General features: G+C 38.4%; 1 protein-coding gene across 6 annotated transcripts in view; it reads left to right on the forward strand.

Annotated features, from left to right (window-relative positions):
• LOC117394700 (solute carrier family 12 member 7-like) overlaps nucleotides 1–20,119 on the forward strand; it is a 128,044-nt gene that overhangs the window by 70,631 nt on the left and 37,294 nt on the right. For all 6 annotated transcript variants that reach the window (XM_033993180.3, XM_059014333.1, XM_059014344.1 and 3 more), the window contains exons 2-11: nucleotides 450–544; nucleotides 873–1,004; nucleotides 4,446–4,592; nucleotides 8,431–8,485; nucleotides 11,176–11,306; nucleotides 11,481–11,719; nucleotides 12,134–12,345; nucleotides 12,910–13,071; nucleotides 14,585–14,683; nucleotides 15,271–15,328. In XM_033993180.3, the coding sequence (XP_033849071.1) occupies nucleotides 450–544; nucleotides 873–1,004; nucleotides 4,446–4,592; nucleotides 8,431–8,485; nucleotides 11,176–11,306; nucleotides 11,481–11,719; nucleotides 12,134–12,345; nucleotides 12,910–13,071; nucleotides 14,585–14,683; nucleotides 15,271–15,328 (1,330 nt within the window). The remainder of the gene's footprint in view (nucleotides 1–449; nucleotides 545–872; nucleotides 1,005–4,445; nucleotides 4,593–8,430; nucleotides 8,486–11,175; nucleotides 11,307–11,480; nucleotides 11,720–12,133; nucleotides 12,346–12,909; nucleotides 13,072–14,584; nucleotides 14,684–15,270; nucleotides 15,329–20,119) is intronic.

Consider the following 20,119-nt stretch of genomic DNA (forward strand, 5'->3'; position numbering starts at 1 on the left):
GACTCACACAACTCTGGTCATTTTGAAACTTATGATTACACATACAGCCAAAAGGTAATTTATACCCATTCCTCTCTATCATAAAAATGCACATACTCGTCCTTGTTGTATTAGTTGTATGGCCTAACTTCTTCTTGTGATCTAAATGCTATCCTTTGTTTTAATCGGGCTCTGCAAACAACAATCAGCTTTTGCATTCATATATAAATGCAAGAGTGTTGCTGTTTGCAGTTAGGTGCCAGGATTCTGAAGCAGTCACTTTCCTTCTTCTAGCAGTGGTAATCATTTTTTATAGTCATTCCAAAGCCATCCTCATAAAATTCTAATTATAAACCGTTTGCTTGATAATATTTACTTTGTTAGCTTTCTGAGTTTAAAGAATGCTTAATATGGTCACAGTAAACTGCTGACTATTGGTTAACCAACTCTCTCGTTTGTTTGTTGTTCAGGAGATGGAAACCCACAAGAAAGTAGCCCCTTTATTAACAGCTGTGACCTTGACAGAGGAAACCTCTATGATGGGAAGAACATGGCACTGTTTGAGGTAGTTTCAGCTTTACAATTGTATAACAATCACTTAAACCTTGAAGTTCCAGGTGACATAGTAAAACTGTCAACTTTATTATTCAGATAACAAATACATTTTTGTTCTATGAAATTACATCATAAGAATATTTTGTGACATTGAACCCAAGCACAGATGGCAATCCCCAGCACTAAACCTGATCCACTTGGGTTATTGGGCTAAACCAGTCAAGCTTAGCTCAGACTACAGTACTCTGTGTAACCTGGTTATGCCTTGTTAGACTCTTTCTTGTGATTAACCTGCTGCTGCTTAACTTAAAGAATATTACATGTATACCTGTTAACAGGAGGAGATGGACAGTAACCCCATGGTGTCATCACTTCTCAATAAACTGGCAAATTACACTAATTTGACTCAGGGTGTGGTCGAACATGAAGAGGCGGAGAATAATGAGGGGGCCAGGAAGAAGGAAATTAAAGTAAGTTCAATGCTCATCGTGGTTTTATACAGTAATAATGGAGTAAGAAAAAGAAAAATATTGTGGTAATGATTTTTTTGTCTTTTTAACATTACTTTTTTCTGTATCTTTTCTTTGTGCACACGTGGTGCTTTTTGGGAAACAGGAGGGCTTGTCAACATCCTCCGTGGTCTTGACTACTAGTCGCCAAGGGAACAGTTACCATGGGATGCAGGCTGGCAGAGGGAGGGGTGTGTTTTTTCAACCTGGTTTCCAAAGGCTTCTAATGATCAGATTGAGCAAGTTTAATGACCACATAAATGTACATGCTGTTTTAATATGCTGTGGTCATTTTGTCAACAGTATGTTATGGTCATGTTATGGCTTCTGTTTTTCTGTTTTTATTCATTTCATTTTTTTCTGTGTGTATTTTGAGCTATTTTTGAGTTTTATCTAAATCATTATTATTTGTGCTTTGGTTTTGTATATACTATGACATTATTATTTTCGGGGGAGGTCTTTTCACAACAAGCGCGTCGCTTCAAAGCATCAGCGTCCGGCGTATTTTGACGCCGTTTCGAGTGTGTAAATAAAGCATCTTTCTTTACTGTACGTCTCCACTGTTGGAAGGTAAGTGCCTTCCCATTTGACACACAGACATACATGCACAAAAATGACTTGATTTTATAATGAATTATAAAACTGTTTGAACACTTGCTTTCTACCCGCTAATCGGCTGTTGAAATTCTGAACACAGATCGTATGTTACAGTAAATTCCCGGTTGTGTTTTCCGGTGTTTGTTGGCTATACACCAATTTCGTTTTTGTTTTGTATCAGGGTGTTTTATCATTTTTTATCAGTTAAAAACCGAAAATCAAAAGCACTAGTTATGGTTTAGATTTGCTGAATAACCTTTCCTTAATTATTTAACAGTGTTTTTTTTTCTTTTTAAATTAAGGAAAACACAACACAGCTGTATAAACAGTTTGGGCTCTATGTACTAATATTACTTTCGTGTTCGTAAATACTGCAAATTCGTAGCCCCCGTCCTTCGTAGAATTTTTGAGTGCGATGTACTAAACAACTCTTTTTCATGAACAGCTACTGTAATTGCTCATTATACAGGAGACATCGGAATTTGCATTTCATTATAAATGGATTCGCAACGCATAAAGTCAAGATTTAGAACTTCCTTCAGGAAGATAAATGAGTGGTATAGTGAACAGAAGGAAGTAATAGGCAAATATAATAGGATGGAGCTACGGCTTCTGCAGACTCCGACCTTGATGAAACCATGGCACCGGCCAAAAAGAAAAGGAAAACAAATTTCCACGAAGATGAAATTGACCTGTGTGACAGGGCGAGGAGCCCTGCACATGAGAAGGGGGCAGGGCAAAGCCCTGCCATAAATGTATTTGAATTTAAATTTTTTAAAAAAAATGGACAAACTGAATGTGCTGTGGTAAATGTAGCTCAGACCCTGGGCACAGAGAAAACAAACCAAAACGTAGATCTAAAAGAAAGGGTCCCCAAAAACAGAAAGTGTAAATAAAACTAAGCTTGTTTCTATTTACCATATGGAAATTTGCATGGTAATTCTCCAGTTCACCATTTTTGTACTCGTCTGTACCCTAACCATGCTTCCCTATGCTTTCAGTGCTTAACTTAAGAATATCGCAGAAAACTTGTTTGTCTATGTATATTTTAGTTAAACAGTACAGTACATAGAGTAGGTTACGCAAGTCAATGCTTTTCGTCGTATTTCAGTGGTCTATGCACTACATAATTAATTACTGAGAAGAAAAGATTTCAGTTTGTGTTTAATTAAAGAACTCTGCAATGATTTGTTTCCGTGTTTTCCTTCCATTATTAATGTGAAGTTTAAAATAAAGCACCTTAAAATATAAAAGAAACAAAATGTATTTATGCCATTGTTGTTTAATACAGACTTTTAATACATTAAAAACAATGTATATAAAATGTATTTGATATTTTCAGGTGCTTTATTTTTAAGTAACTAAAAGCCTGTAATCGTTTTAACAGGAAGTCTCACATACAGACAGCTAGTTGAATCTATGCCAGTGAGAGGCATGCGTAAAATAACAGGCACAAACCGAAGATACGAAAGAAAAATCAATGATACATAGAGCCCTTTATGTATAAGTCCTGCTTCAAAAGTTTTAGTAATTATAGAACATTAACAGTTAAAAAAAAAATACAACTTATAGCTATGGATTGTAGAGTTAATATATATAGGGAGTACAGTATTTTATTTATAGAAAACTAGGTCCAGTTTCAATAAAACTATATAGGTTTCATGGCCCAAATGATTTGCCCAACATGGTAACGTAAGAACTGGGCAAATCATTTGGGCAATGAAACCTATATAGTTTTATTGAAACTGAACCTCGCTTTCTATAAATAAAATACTGTACTCCCTACTAAGCTAATGAGGTAATATATATATATATATATATATATATATATATATATATATATATATATATATATATATATATATATTATAGTTTCCTGCCTAATGGAAAACAGTAGATTATTTTTTAAGGAGGTTGTATTGTAATTATTTTTGGAGGGTTCTTCATTGTGAAATTGACATCATGTTTCAGTCCCGGTAGTTTACACAAATAGATATGCTGGTATTAATATGATTATGTATCCATAATCCTTGTTAAAACCAAATGGTATCCACTTGTTCTAATGTAAAAAATAACAAACAGTCACCATCGCTACAGGGCACTGAAATAACCCAGTGCTGTTTTGCATGTTTTTGTGAACTACCTCAGGTCTCAGTGGATTATCTGCTGTCCCTTCAGCTGCTTTTTCTACTGAAAATACTATACAGGTGCCAAGTGTTATTAACAAGACCAAGTGTCCTTCGCTAATATATTCACATCTCCTGCTTGGAAATGGTCATGGCGGATATAACTGGCTAGTGGAGAGTCTGCTTTTAGTCCAGTAAGGCACGAAGTGCCATTTCCAGCCCAAGTTTTCTAAATTCAGGAGCAAGGAATATACCAATGAAATGTGTTTATTCTTCACTAAATCTGCTGAATTGTTGAGTATCTGGTTGAGGATAACAGCAAAACCTCATGAATCAGTTTTGTTCCTGTTTTTTATTTAATTTGGTGCTGTATTTAAACAGGTCCCAAACCCCAGATGGATTTATTCTATAGGAAGTTAAATCCTTAATGCTAGTAGCCCCCCACCCCTTTTTAAATATGGCAAAGTATAGAATCTGATATCTGTGTACCATATGTGTGAGACATTTATAGGCAACGATGCAGTGTTTTCTTTTTTCTGTCTTCTCTAAAATTAAAATAAATATGTAAACTGGTATATTTATTTTAGTCTGCCTTGCGTTAGAATGTTTCTGTTTGTTTTATTTAAAATAGGAACATAACCATTCTTACAAAAAACCCATTTTATTGTTTTTCCTTCAGAGTCCCCAAATGGGTACCTTCATTGGAGTGTACCTCCCGTGCATGCAGAACATTCTGGGAGTAATCCTTTTCCTCCGTTTCACCTGGATTGTTGGAACTGCTGGCATCCTTGAGTCCTTCGCCATTGTCTTCATGTGTTGTTCTTGTGTAAGTTAATTTTACCTACATGTTTAGGCTCGTTACCTGGGTGTGCTGTAATCAAATACTCGTAGGAACTGTGAGGTATATCGTAAATGCATTACACCTAAATACATTACAGAGGTTGCATTAACACAACATTTTGCGGCCTAGATGCAAAATAAATCCATTGGATGGGGAAGTATTTGTCTTGTGTTCACGGCACGCACAGAATGGGAAAGGGACTCAGACATGCATATTCGTGGTAATCTATTACACTGCAGCAAAATGACTGTAAAATACTTGCTTGTTTAAAAAACCAGGAATATAACAGCCTTGATTAGGGTACTCCAGTCCTGTAGGTGGCAGCAATAAGCCTCATATTTGGCTTACACAGCAACATAAAGAAGTATGTTTACTTTTAGACGTTTCTGGCGCCAGACCAGTGTCTGTGACATTATGGCGAAGTAGTTGTCAATCGGAATTTTTTTTGCTAAGCAGTCAGCATCTTCTGTGCAAGTACAGTAGTCTCTGCGGAACACCTCCTAAGAAAACATTTAGCCTAAGGAAGCACACTTTGGGTGAAACTGATTTTTCCTATTGTAAATGCTCCGGCTAAAGGAACAGGAACTTTGCTTAAAAGAACACCTTCTTGACACCTATAGTGATTCGTTCACAATGGATACAGTACTCTTTTGTAACCTGATAACTCATTATCATCAAACTGACATTAAAATGGTTTATTCATTTTTTTCAAAAGCGACTTTTCATTCCAAAAGTGTCTTGAGGCACACTAACTGGTTTATTAAATCTTTCCAGAACCGCCATAATATCATTGACTTGTTTTGTATTTTGATTTCCACGAATGCATCTCATTGCTACAAAATGGCACGTAAACAAAACGGCAAAATGCGCCGCTGTTTCTCTTGCTGCAAAAAGTTGGGAATTGTTCGAGCTCTTGAATAAAATCTGAATCAGACACAAGTCGCTGAGCAATTAGATTTTTCCCGTTCTGTTGAGTTGCTTCACCATTCTATTAAATAATGTGCATGTCTTATATATTGCTGCTGCTTTTTTTAAACATGTGTAGGGGTGCTGTCAATTTAGTTTGACAGTTAGTTTATTAATGTTAGTTTGTCTGTTGCTTTATTATTATTGTTTATTAACATACACATACTTATTCGGTTCATTTCATATGTTGATGCACCTGCTTCATGACAAGTAATATATATTTTTATTGATTCATATTGTGTCTGGTGGTCAACTCCGTCTTAGAGAACACTTCGCTTGCTTCCCGAGGAGGGTCCTTTTAGTCAGAGACTACTGTACTACAGTGACCAAAGCAGTTGCAAGCAGTAGTAATGCAGAAAAATGTAAATGAAATTACGTTCTTATAATTTTGAATGGGAGATGAAGTACCCGTGTTTATCAAGACGGCAAAATGTACTTTACTGTGTGTGTGAAAAAGCTGCTGGGCAAAACAGATTTTCAAGAATCTTTGCTTAAAAGACACAGACACGGCGATGCTATTGCTGTTATTGGAAAGCAGAAAAAGATGAAAACACATGTAGATGAAGGCAACAAAAACTGCTTAGAATCCCGTCTCGTTGTCATGGGAACAGTCTACTGTTAGTATATGTAAGAAATAACCCACAACAGTATGTGCGGTAAGACAATTCTTACTGCACGCCCTGGGTGCGTTGTGAGGCATGAGGCCGCAGGCCGAATCCCTTCAACCACTCAGGAAATGCGATAAGAATGGTCTTACTGCACACTCTGGAGTGGGTTATTTCGCTTATAAAATGGCTACATTTTTTGGGGGAAAATAATTACTCGAACTAGCTTTTTTAAGGAAAAAATTTGAAATATGTTATGTATTGTGGCAATGTGCCCGCCCCTATGTGCATTTCTGTGTTGTATGTTGCATGTGGTGTGTTAATATTGGTGTATAGATATGGCTGCACGGGATATAAATGGGTGTGTGCAGCACAAGTTATTTAAAATTGTATTTAGACACAGGAATTGCACTTCACTTCACGTGCATTTAAAGTATTTAATATGTGAGCACGAGGTTGCACAACACGTGTTGGGATTCAAGTGAATAATTAATTAGTAATTGAATTCCGGCACAACAGTATATATAGATGCACGTTCCACTCACTCGGGGTTGGGTGTTCGGTGAGTAGTGAACGGGAGAGAGAGGAGGAGAAATAAAGTTAAATATTAATAACAATTGCTATTGCGTGCTGGTAGGACCAGCACGATACTTGTTTGTTTATTTTTACTCACCGTGTTTGTGTGTCTGTCCGTCCACCATTTGTTAAGTGTTAGTCCATTTTGTTTGTCTGTTTTATTTGGCCTCAAGTGCCGTGTCCTGTCTTCTGTTTTGTTCAACCTTTTTATTTTCTGTGTGTTAATAAAACGCTGAGCGCTGCAGCGTCTCAGATTCACTGCAACAACTGTCTGTCTGTGTGATTCTCTCTGGCCTGAAGTCATCCCTGCAGCTAGCCTGTCACATGTAACCTTCCACTGAAAAAATAGTCCCTGAATACATATATTTTGTACTTTTTTATTTGCCATACACATTACATTGAACATTCCCATTTATAGTAACATTTTCGAGATTATTATTATTATTATTATTATTTATTTCTTAGCAGACGCCCTTATCCAGGGCGACTTACAATCGTAAGCAAATACATTTCAAGTGTTACAATACAAGTAATACAATAAGAGCAAGAAATACAATAACTTTTGTTCAAGCAAAGTACAAGTGTGACAAACCAAAATTCAATAATACAGCAGATAATAGTGATAGTTACATCAGGATATGATTAAATAGTGATAGTTACATCAGGATGTGATTAAATGCAAAGTACTACAGGTTAAACACTTGGCAGATTACAGAATTCTGAAGTACAGGATTAAATGCAGTAAAATAGGGGGCAGAGATACAATTGAATTTGGGAATTGAAAGCAGACTGATTTCCCACATCTGTGGGAGGATTCATGGATAAACACTGCACTGGCACTTAACATCAAGGGAGGAGCTTCTTGTGTGTGTGTGTGTAGGAAATTATCCTACTCAGGTTTTGTCGATGGCCGGTAACCGGCATCATTTCCCTAGATTGTAAAACAGCATTAGATGATATGTGGACTAAACAGTCCTTCCCATCCGCAGCGAGCGCAATAGAATTATGTTCTGAACCCAACCTTGTTTAAAAGCCCAACAGTTGTGTCAGAAGAGAGCAAGAGAGATTTTAATGTTGTTTTAAATCTGTTTCTGAAATCGGAGGGTTGTGGTGAGATGGATCTGTTGTGTCTAATTTAAACATCGCATACTCACTAGTCAATTTTATAAGGCGATATTTAGTTTAATAAGTAGATGCCGCTGCTGCATATATATTTCATGCTGAGTGAGACTTGCGTGGTGATTTCTCAGATGGCTTTTGAATAAAGTGTTACTGCTACTGCTTACCTCAGTTTTCTTTGTTCTGTTCTCTGACTAAATACCACAGTATATTTGCCATTTTTTCTGTAATTCTTAGTGACAGAGGTGACAAAAACATGTTTCGGAGGACGCGTGTGTCCGTCTTTGTCTCTCCCGAGTCAGCATGGGGGTGGCAGCCGTGAGAAAATGAGAAAAAATAATTGGCGATTCCAAATTTAAAAAAAATAAAATAAATGCAGTACAGTTACCAGTGGTTTAAGTTAGAGATTAAATAGACATTGCGAAACCCACTACATTCACTGCATTCATATATGTGTTCCTGCATGTTACCCAACACCATGCATGTACTGCATATCTATAATATTTGGTTTAAGTAATTCTATACTGACTACTTTTTTCACTCTCTCTTTTTTACAGACTATGCTTACTGCTATATCAATGAGTGCAATTGCAACAAATGGTGTTGTACCAGGTAATACAAGTATATATATATATATGCACCTTGTTTTATTTGAACTTGTAAGTTGAAAACAAATCCTGCAAAGTGAATTAGCTAAATGCTAGTTTTTAAGTAGAGCATTTTTAAAATGATTGTTTGGGGAATCAGTGACTCCGACCCTAGGCTGATTTAGTTTTATCACTGCACATCCAGGCAAATGAATGGAGATCAATTCTCGTTTCCTTGTAATTGCAATGGTATTTCTGCCACCAGATTATCTTTCTCATTGTTCATTGTATCCAAGTTCAGCTTCATGAGCCAATTAGAATATACAGTGCCTTGCAAAAGTATTCAGACCCCTGACCAATTCTCTCATATTACTGAATTACAAATGGTACATTGAAGTTTCGTTCTGTTTGATATTTTATTTTAAAACACTGAAACTCAAAATCAATTATTGTAAGGTGACATTGGTTTTATGTTGGGAAATATTTTTAGGAAAATAAAAAACTGAAATATCTTGCTTGCATAAGTATTCAACCCCCACACATTAATATTTGGTAGAGTCACCTTTCGCTGCAATAACAGCTTTAAGTCTTTTGGGGTAAGTATGTACCAGCTTTGCACACAGTGTCGGAGTGATTTTGGCCCATTCTTCTTGGCAGATTTGCTCCAGGTTGTTCAGGTTGGTTGGATGACACTTGTGGACCGCAATTTTCAAATAGTGCCACAGATTCTCAATGGGATTGAGATCAGGACTTTGACTGGGCCACTGTAGGACATTCACCTTTTTGTTCTTGAGCCACTCCAATGTTGCTTTGGCCTTGTGCTTGGGATCATTGTCCTGCTGAAATTTCCTCCCAAGCTTCAGTTTTTTAGCGGACTGAAGCAGGTTCTCTTGCAGTATTTCCCTGTATTTTGCTCCATCCATTCTTCCTTCAATTTTAACAAGATGCCCAGTCCCTGCTGATGAGAAGCATCCCCACAGCATGATGCTGCCACCACCATACTTCACTGTAGGGATGGTGTGTCTTGAGGCATGGGCAGTGTTAGGTTTGCGCCACACATAGCGCTTTGAGTTTTGGCCAAAAAACTCTATCTTGGTCTCATCTGACCACAAAACCTTTTCCCACATCGCAGCTGGGTCACTCTCATGCTTTCTGGCAAACTCCAGACGTGCTTTCAGATGGTACTTTTTGAGAAACGGCTTCATTCTTGCCACCCTCCCATACAGGCCAGTGTTATTGATATGGTTGACTGGTGCACCATTACTCCACTCCCAGCCACTGAACTCTGTAGCTCCTTCAAAGTGATTGTTGGCCTCTCTGTGGCTTCTCTCACAAGTCTCCTTCTTGTCTAAGCGCTGAGTTTTGAGGGACGGCATTTTCTTGGCAGTGCCTGGGTGGTGTGATGCAGCTTCCACTTCCTGATTATTGATCCAACTGTGCTCACTGGGATATCCAAACACTTGGATATTATTTTGTACCCTTTCCCTAATCTATGCATTTGTATTACTTTATCTGTAACTTCTGTAGAATGCTCTTTGGTGTTCATTTTCCTTCAGATTCACAGCCTGACCAATGATCCTTCAACAGTGGGTTTTTTATCCCGAAAATGTGACAGCAACTTTAATGGTTCACAGGTGGAGGCCAATGGTAAGGTAATTGTGTCCTCGTTAGGGCAATTTCTTTCATCTGTGTAAACTGGGAGCTTCCACAGCACGGGTTGAATACTTATGCAAGCAAGATATTTCAGTTTTTTATTTTTCTTAAAAATATTTCCCAACATAAAACCAATGTCACCTTACAATAATTGATTTTGAGTTACAGTGTTTTAAAATAAAATATCAAACAGAACGAAATTTCAATGTACCTTTTGTAATTCAGTAATATGAGAGAATTGGTCAGGGGTCTGAATACTTTTGCAAGGCACTGTATATATTAGAAATGGAATGGTTCCAAATAATTTTCTTTTAGGTCTGACTGAACCGACACATTTCAATTGAAAGCCGGTTAAACTTTTAAATCACACAATTGGGTTGTGCTGTGCGTATAATCTCCACAGTGCTTTCAATTAAAAACAAATTGTCGCCTTTTAATTTGTAAACAGGTGAGTTTTGCATGGCCGATGCAGATCTACATTATAAACACATAAGCATAACAATAGTGTGTGACGTCTTCACGTAGGGTTTTAAATTGAGATGAGGCAAATGATGATACTTGGCCAGTTAAAAGCCGATAATTATTTTTGAATCGAAAGCACTCTACAAAACCATGAAACCCGAAATGATATAATTTAAGAGCGTCACCATGTTCAAATTAAATGTTGGTTCTGTTTTGTTTTTTTTTAACCTTACCTGAAGACGTTACACACTATTATGCTTCTGTATTTATAATGTAGATCTGCATCGGCCACGCAAAACTCACCTACTGAACATACAACAATACTTGTTTTGTTGCTCAAGTTGAACAAGATCAGGTGTCTAAGCAGCAGAGCAGCAAAGCCAGGGGGGGCAAACTTAAGTAGGAAAAAGATACATTACATTTACAGAGCTGTCGAAATTAAATTTGGTAAATCCTCTGCATTATGTAATGGAAAAATAATCTTCTTGTGTTCTCCCACTGTAATTCACTGGATCATAAAATGCTGTATTGATTTGTATCACAGACAGTAACCATTTCTGCAACTCCCATTTAAACTGATCCGTCATATTCATTTCACAGCTGGTGGTTCGTACTATATGATTTCAAGGTCTCTTGGTCCAGAGTTTGGAGGGGCAGTGGGACTTTGCTTTTACCTGGGGACAACATTTGCTGGTTCAATGTATATCCTTGGTACCATTGAAATTCTTCTGGTAAGTAAATTAATCCTACTTCCAAATTATTCTAAGTATTTATTCATAAAATGATGGCCCAAATCCAGTTGTTGAGTAGCTTTATCTCTGAATTGTCTACTGTACTGTAGCATTCAGACATTACGACTTGCAATTGTAGATTTATCCTATTATCTTCATTTTTATTTCCTCCAGACCTACATTGTCCCAAATGCAGCCATATTCAAAGGTGAAAATGGTGGAGAGACAGAGGCCATGCTTAACAATATGAGGGTCTATGGAACCTGTTGTATTGTTTTAATGGCCTTGGTAGTTTATGTTGGAGTCAAATACGTGAACAAACTTGCACTGGTGTTCCTAGCCTGCGTGGTGCTTTCTATTTTTGCGATCTATGCTGGTGTCATCAAAAGTGCCTTTGATCCTCCTGATTTTCCGTAAGTAAACAATTATATTTAGGGTTTATTCCTTATTATGTAAGACCAAGCAGATAATATTTATTCTTTTTTTTTGGGGGGGGGGGGGGGGGGAGGTGTTAAATGTGGTGTAATTTTGAATAATGATAGTAATGATTGGAAAAAAAAATGCATCTATAAAGTGTTAAAGAAATTAAAAGTTAGATATATACCTATATACATTTGTATTCACAACAGATTGTCAAATAGAATGTTAGGTATGCCTGATGGAAATTGCTCGAAAATTATGCTAGTACTATTAGAATAAAAAAACCTGCTCTACAGGGCTTAGTAGCACCACTGTCTATTTCAGACTACTATCAACTAAACACCCATATCAAACGGGAACTTGTGCATACAGGCATCACCTCTGTCCTCTTCTGTTTTTAAATTCAGAATATGTCTCCTGGGAAACCGGACCTTATTAAGTCGCAACTATGATGTGTGTGCGAAGGTTGTAATAGAAGCAAATGAAACAGTGACCACCAAGCTCTGGAGCCTGTTCTGTGACAGTCCTTCCCTCAACGCCTCCTGTAACGAATATTTTGAGATGAATAATGTCACAGAAATACAAGGAATCCCTGGACTTGCCAGTGGAGTTATAACTGGTTTGTGTAAATTCTTTTAACAGATTTTTTTTTAGAATGTCACACTTTGTTCAGTTTTTGGAGGGAGGGGGTTGTATAAAGATTATTGACACTGCTGTTGAAAAAACATCATTAGAGCAATGAAACCTGACAGCTCGAGGCACCAGGCGATAGCCAACGAGATTCTATAGTAGACCTACTAACACGGGTCATAGGAATTCAGATTAGGAAATGGTCAGCCAATAGAACTTCATGTTTTTGGCCCTGCACTCTTTTAATGTGACCACACCAACCTCTGATCTCATCTATTTCTGATTTGGCGTAAACCGTTTCTGAATCAGAATTCTGCAACCTGGGCTAACCATTCATCTCGTGATAATCCTAGAAATGTGTTGCCTATTGTCAGGTACCTCAACCTGCATATTTTCTTATTTTTTACCACCAAACACTATTTCTTAGACCACCTGCATGCAATTGTTCACTCTTTGTTGCAAATATTGTAACATGTCGTTTCAGTACTTGTGAATTTTATAGAATGACATGCAAAAGCAGTTCAATAATTTTCATTTTTTTCATTTCTCCTAGATAATCTCTGGAGTGATTATGGACTTCAGGGAATGTTGGTAGAAAAGAAAGACCAGCCTTCCATCTTTGCACCAGACTCAACATTCACTTCTCCCTATGTGTCCAATGATATTGCTACCTTTTTCACTCTCTTGGTTGGGATCTATTTTCCTTCTGTCACAGGTAGAAATTACTGGCAAGCCAAAATAAACTGACATACACAATAAATGTATTTGTTCTGAAGAGCCATACATTACATATTGTACAGTTGATACTGCAACCATTCTTAACGTTATAGCTTTGTAGCTGTTTCCTCAGTTGTACATTTTAATTAAAGTACATTGTGCTAACAGAATAAGTATTACCTATACATTGCTATCATTTTGTCACAGTATATAAAGCTCTACTTCCAGTCAAAAGAAGAGTTTACTGTATACATGTTCTTAATTTAATTAGAAGACTGTGTTTCATCTTCTTAGGCCAGCAAAGTACATTATTATATGTTGTTTCAGGCTGAATTGGGCTCATGCATGTGAACCATGTGTCACATACACTCTGGCTGACATGTGACTCCAATTCAGTTGTGCAGATGGTAACTGATTCTGCCACAGATTAAATGCAGGGTCAGGCCAGGGAAGGCCAAGACAACAAAGCAATTCAGGTTAGAAACAAGGCTATATAGCTGAGGGACCCCAAAACAATGTATTTATATAGAGGACCTTAAAATAAGATATTTATCAAGGTTAGGAAGTGCACTGTTGACAGTAGGAGCATGGTTAAAAATCAAACTCACATATCAATTGTAACAGGTAAAGACCCGTCACATGAGTATTGTATATCAATACTGTAAATACATTTAGTGTTTGGCAGGGATGTGGTTTAAGGAGAATGAAGAATGGAAATGCAGGTGCAGAGTGTGGCCTATTGGGTAAATTCGGTTATTGATTGTCAAGTTAACCTGGCCACATGCACAAAAGCATGATGCTGAGGAAGGAACTTGGTAAGGACAGCTTGTGTCCTTTTGAGACAAAAAGCTTATTTGTTTCTTTAAAAATCCAACTTTAGTTTGCATATTGAGTTTATTTTTATATTAAAAATAAAATTGTGCAAACCTGAGCTAAAAAAGCATAATTCTGAATAAAAATAAAAAGGGTGTATTTAGTCCAATATGAAAATCCACCTATTTGTTTGTATAATAATAACTGTATATAATTTATAGATTTATTTATGGCGTTACAGCACTGTATGTGTTGTTGTGTACAGTGAGCTGGGGACATGCCATCTTGTGTGGATTTCTTGTAATATACTTGTGTCACGCCATGTTTTTCCCTGAGTGCAGTACTGTGGTTTTTGACTCTTACATTGTGGTTTCTGGTGTAGAGTGTTTGCATGCTATCCTCCATGAGTTTGTTTCGTGGCGGATAGCATACAAATGTGGTGCATTTTCATAGGGTTCTTTGAATTATTAAAAAAAGTCACTGAAAATTGATAGTGCTATATTAAATGAGAACCGTGGAAAACACTAAAATACTATATATATATATATATATATATATATATATATATATATATATATATATATATATATATATATATATATATCTGAGGTCCAATGTAAAGTCGTAGAAAGATTGAAAGTATGAAATGTGTAACTCTTTACTTGTTTCAATGTACAATGAATGTTTTGTTTATTCAGGTATCATGGCAGGTTCTAACAGATCAGGCGATCTTAAGGATGCTCAGAAGTCCATCCCTGTTGGCACTATTATGGCTATAGCAACCACCTCATTTATTTGTATCCTTTGAAATAAACTTTCTGCCAGTCATACTGTTTTTGTATTTTGGAGTATGGTATTTGAATAAATCCAAGCAAAGCAAATGTTCAAAGTTTGCACTCAGACTTTAGTAAGGTGGTGTAGTGGTAGCATTTTAAATTGGCATCCATTACACAGATATGTTGTATAGTTGTCCACTCATGCTAAGCTTGCCCCCATTTTTCTGAATGAAAAAAAGTACTGCTTCTTTTTGAAACCAGGTTGCTTAATTGCAACGTTTTTGAAACAGAAGTGTTATTTGCCACAGTCGAATAGTCAAGGTAAAAATAATCAACTAGTCAGCACTATTATAAATCATGTATTTGATAATATCTGGTGCTCTGTTTATGTAAATCATATTTGCTGTTTGTGTCCTATATTACAAAAATCTTTGGATATACATATATATATATATATATATATATATATATATATATATATATATATATTAATATTTGTTAATGTTCTAAAATGTCATGTATATGAAAATATAACCACAACTGCACTTTGTACTTGACAACTATTTTTAATCTTTTTAAACAGGTTATACCTTAATTAACTAAAACAGATATGTCTTGTGTTGTATTGTTTGGTGCTTGCATTGAAGGTGTGGTTTTAAGAGACAAGTAAGAGAAATACAAATTTCCATTTCTAAAAACATGTTGAACTATTCATGGATTTACAATGCAACAAACTACATAATGTATACTTGATAGGTATCAGGTGTGTCTAATTAAACTCACAAAAAATGGAATGGCTCCAATCACTGCAATGGAAGTTTTATTTCTTTTGTTGATTATGTAGATTATATTGTAGCATGCACTTTTATCTAGGCGTGTGCTGGTTTTCCAAGTAATTACCTTTAAGAAGTATTTAAAAAGGTATAGGCAGGTGTGAAATAAATAAAAAACACCTATTTATTAATGTGTTGATTTCAAAACAAGAAAAGCTGCCCTTCCCACACCCTTACAGTGAGTACTAATCAATCACAATTAACTTCCGCACTGACTTTTTTACTGCTGTACTGCAATACAAAGGCTGTAAACTGAAAATGAAAATATGTTGCAAAACTAGGAAATTAAGCTGATTCGTCATGTAAACGTGACTGTCTGTTAAAGCTAACACAAGCTATTTCTTTGAGTTTAATTATTGATTTACACCTTGCCCAGAAGAAGAAGCTCACAATTCAATGCAGAGATTACACATTTCTCAGGGTATTAAGGAAAGTGAAAAAATACATTTCATATCAAAAGGATGAAAGAAATATAAAAAAGCATTAAGCTCTGTACTAAATAACACCAGATATTTATTGATTGATAATAATTGCCTAAACAAGGGAAACTCAGGGACGCATTGTTTTGTGTTGAGTAAGTGACATGTTCTCTGTTAAGTACGAAATGTAATCATTATCATATGGATATTTACCCCTTAAAGACCCGAAACCTGAATAAGATATATCATACAGCCTGTGATGCAGTCATGGCCCGCCCCCGAGGGCACAAAAGCACTGCGGTCAATGCCAGTTTTAACTTTCAAGAACTGACCTGACAGGAGAGCTAGTTCAAATAAATACTTGTTACTTTTTCTGCTATGTATTTCTCATTTATTGTGATTTTACACAAACTATATGTGATATTAAAAATAATTGCTTTATTAGTTTTATTAATTACGCATATTTGTGCACTTCAGTGTGTTGGCTGTTACGTCCCACTGCGGCCTTGTGCCCCTTGTGAAGCCAGCGGTTTGAGTCACTCCTTTCCAGGGATCAAGCAACATAAGTCGGCTGACTTTGTGCTCTCCCCCCAGGCTGCAATAGCTTCAGATGGGAGTTATTTATTTCTCGTATTGGCTTTGGCTAAAATTTACGAGACATTTTATGTTATTTATGTAATTTTTAAATTACTGTATTTTGTTGAGAAAAGTGTTCTCGTTGTGTTTTTTCTGTTTTTACAGAGACTAAGCGCAGGCCTGACTGTAACGTGGTGCCACGGCACATGTGTAGTTACAGCAGCTGCTGGACTAGCCTAATTTAGTGCTTCTGTCCAAGTATGCTACCTGCCCCAACAAGCAGTGCCAGGTCTCTGAGGTGATCCTCAAGCGTGCCTATTCAGCTAGTGCATTCGCCGCAAGGCTGGGCAATTATAATAGCATCCTGGTAGCCTACCAGTACAATTTGCTGAGGTCCACAGGCCCTCACCACAACAGTTGGATGAGCTGTGCTTGGTTAACAAGAACCTGCACCGTGTGTCTAAACTCAACGGGCAGGCTGTGGGTAGAAACTTGGCTGTGCTGTTAGCTGCACGTAGGCAACTTTGGCTTTCCCAGGCATGCATGCCTGACGCGGAAGGCACCGCTGTTAGACGCTCTGATTACACCAGGGCATACGTTTGGTCCCGCAGTGGACTAGTTGCTGCAGCGCTGTCACCGTGCACGGGAATCCACGAAGGAGCTTCCTAAGGGACCACCTCCAGGTGCAAACTGGCTCCCTAGACGACAGAATGCAGAGAATAGCTGCCTGTTTACAGCTCTTTCAGCTCAAGAGCTGTAAACGGTAGTGATGTTCCAGAGACTTCTGGGCTTGATAGCAGCAGCTTTTCAGACCCTTTCATTGGGTCTCCTGTGCATGCGCCCTTTGCAGGCCTGGTTCAACAGCAGGATTTTTTAACCTCCATTGAACCACGGCTGCCTATTGACAGTGTCTTGTCACTGTCTAAAGGTGCTGTTTTTGTGGAAACAGCCTGCCCATCTATGCCTCAGCACACCGCTGGACAGTGTCACCAGAAGAGAGGTCGTCACCACGGACGCGTCCAGCATGGGCTGGGGCGCTGTGTGGAATGGCAGGGGTGCGCAAGGTGTGTGGAACCCCCCTGGGCAGGGTCTCCACATCAATGTTTTAGAGATACAGGCAGTTTACCTGTCCTTGCAGAATTTTTTGCAGGAGGTTCAAGGGAGACGTGCTTGTCCGTACAGACAACACAACAGTGGTGGCTTACATCAACCGCCAGGGCGGGCAGGGCTCCCAGTCTCCATCGTGCGGCTCGCAAGCTTTTGCTCTGGGCACATGAGAACCATCTTTCACTGGCCAAGGCACTGCTCCTGCTGTGGCTAGAGAAAATCAGACAGGACCGGGCCAAGGTAACCCCTTATTGGCCACTAGTACTCTGGTTTTCAACCCTGATGCAGCTCCTGAGTGGCCAGCTGTGCTCAGTCAGGCACGAGGGACCTTATCGCATCCCGACCCATCGACCCTGCAGTTGATGTTTTTCAGGTGTGGTGTCTGCCTCGTGGGTTCAACCCCACGACCTGTCCCATGGCAGTTATACTGAGAATTTTGCAGGACCTTTATGACAACATCCCTGTAACAGGGGAGATCTGTGCTGACTGTCTGACGCATGCATAGTGCTTCAGGAAGAGGGTAGCAGCCTCAGAGATCCGCCTGTCAGTCATGGCAGTGACATGGAGAGGAGGGGAAGAGGGTGTGTTAACTTTCCCTCTCTCTGAGTGGCTGAGAGGCGGGCCTTGGGGGATTGCTGGCCCTATAAAATAACACTCTGTTGTTCCCTCAGATCTTCCCCGATAGGACGTAAATGAGCCAGTGGAAGCTTTGAGGCCAAATGGAGAAATGAACGGAGACCACCCACAAACAAAAAAACACAAAACAAGATAAGAAAATAAATATAGCAGTAGTGGGGAAACCTTGGGCAGACCCCCGAAAGTATATTTTTAAACTACGCAGTTGAGGGAACTGTGGAGTGTAGGTCGGAGTCTCAGGCCGTGCGGGAAAATAATAGTGATTTATTTTCTCTTTTTCTTTGTGCCTTGTGTTTTGATTATTGTTTCGTACAGGATAGCAGTGCCGCCTTGTGGACAATAATACATCGTGCACCCAAGTGGTGTTTAGCACTACAGTTTTCTGTCTCCTGTGTCAGTGAATTAACCACCTTTCCACAGTCCCCCTCCACGTTAAATATCTATCTGGCAGCCATTTCGGCTTGCCAGGTCAAAATGGACTCAGTCTCCCCAGGAGCTTACTTCCTAGCGGGACAATTTTTGAAAGGGCTCATCGGCTTCCGCCACCTATGAAGGATATTATTTCTCGCTGGAGGTTAAACGTGGTGCTTAATGCAGTAATGAAGCCTCCATTTGAGCCAATGCAATCAGCTGAGATATTTATCGCTCAAAGCGTCTTTCTTGCTCGCTATCACCTCCGCAGAGTGGGTGAGTGAGATGCAGACATTTTCTATTGAGAAAGCTTACTTAATTTTTACAGAGGCCAGGACAAAGGTTATGCGCCATACCAATCCTTCCTTTTTCCCAAAGACTACTTTGGCATTTCGTGCCAACCAGTCTGTGGAATTGGAGGCTTTCCATCCACCTCCTTTCCAGTCTGATAGAGAGCAACAGCTCCATGTGCTCTGCCCAGTTCAGGCCCTGGCATACTACATTAGCATGACGAAAAGTTGGAGGCAGTCCGAATTTTTTTTTGTCTACTATGGGGCTAAGTTTCATGGTCAAGCCCTGTCAAGGCAGCTGCTGTCCAAGCCAGGACTGCCTCTGAGCGAGCCAACTTTCCCCCTCCAGAAAAGCTCACTGCCTATTTCACCAGGGGCATGGCAACTTTGTGGGCTTTATTCCAGGGTGCATCTGTCAAGGACATTTGCAATGAAGTGGTGTGGGCTACTCCCCATACCTTTACTAGGTTCTACAGACTTAATGTTGTGGATCCTCAAAACCCTGGTTTTGGAACTAGAATGTTAAGGGTGGCTTCTCAGTCGACCCTTACAACACAGGCATAGAGGTGAGTTTCTCCCTCAATATTTTAGCCCCAGTTACTTGTTACTAGGGTTCCGTATGGTAACGCACAAATCGTTCTGCAATATTGCCCTTGTGACGGCTTTGGTACACTTACCCATACAGTAATGGTTACATTTCATACTTGATAGGGAACGTTAGGTTATTATCATAACTCTGGTTCCCTGAAATAGAAATGTAACCATTAACCTTCAAGGTCGCTGCGTCCGTGATGGCAGCAGATTTGAAGGAAAAATGACACTGAGGTCTGTGACCGCAGTGCGTCTGGGGCAGACCATGACTGTGTCACAGGCTCTATGAGGACCTTTGATATATCTTATTCAGGTTTCGGGGTCTTTAGGAGGTAAATACCTATACGGTAATGGTTACATTTCTATTTCAAGGAACCAGGGTTATGATAATAAACATTTTATTCCATATAATTAATACCTAACAACTTCACATGTCTTAAAGGTAATCAGTCAGAAAATAAGAGTTCCATCACACCTCTACTTGTTTGCTACTGTTATTGTTCTGTTAAGACTTTACATAATGTAAACCAATAAAAGTATTACGTTAAGTATGAATTGCAGATATGATAAACTACAAGAAACGTATTCCTCCTT

The sequence above is a fragment of the Acipenser ruthenus genome, chromosome 3 (genome assembly GCF_902713425.1).
Source record: "Acipenser ruthenus chromosome 3, fAciRut3.2 maternal haplotype, whole genome shotgun sequence".
Taxonomy (NCBI): Eukaryota; Metazoa; Chordata; class Actinopteri; order Acipenseriformes; family Acipenseridae; genus Acipenser; species Acipenser ruthenus.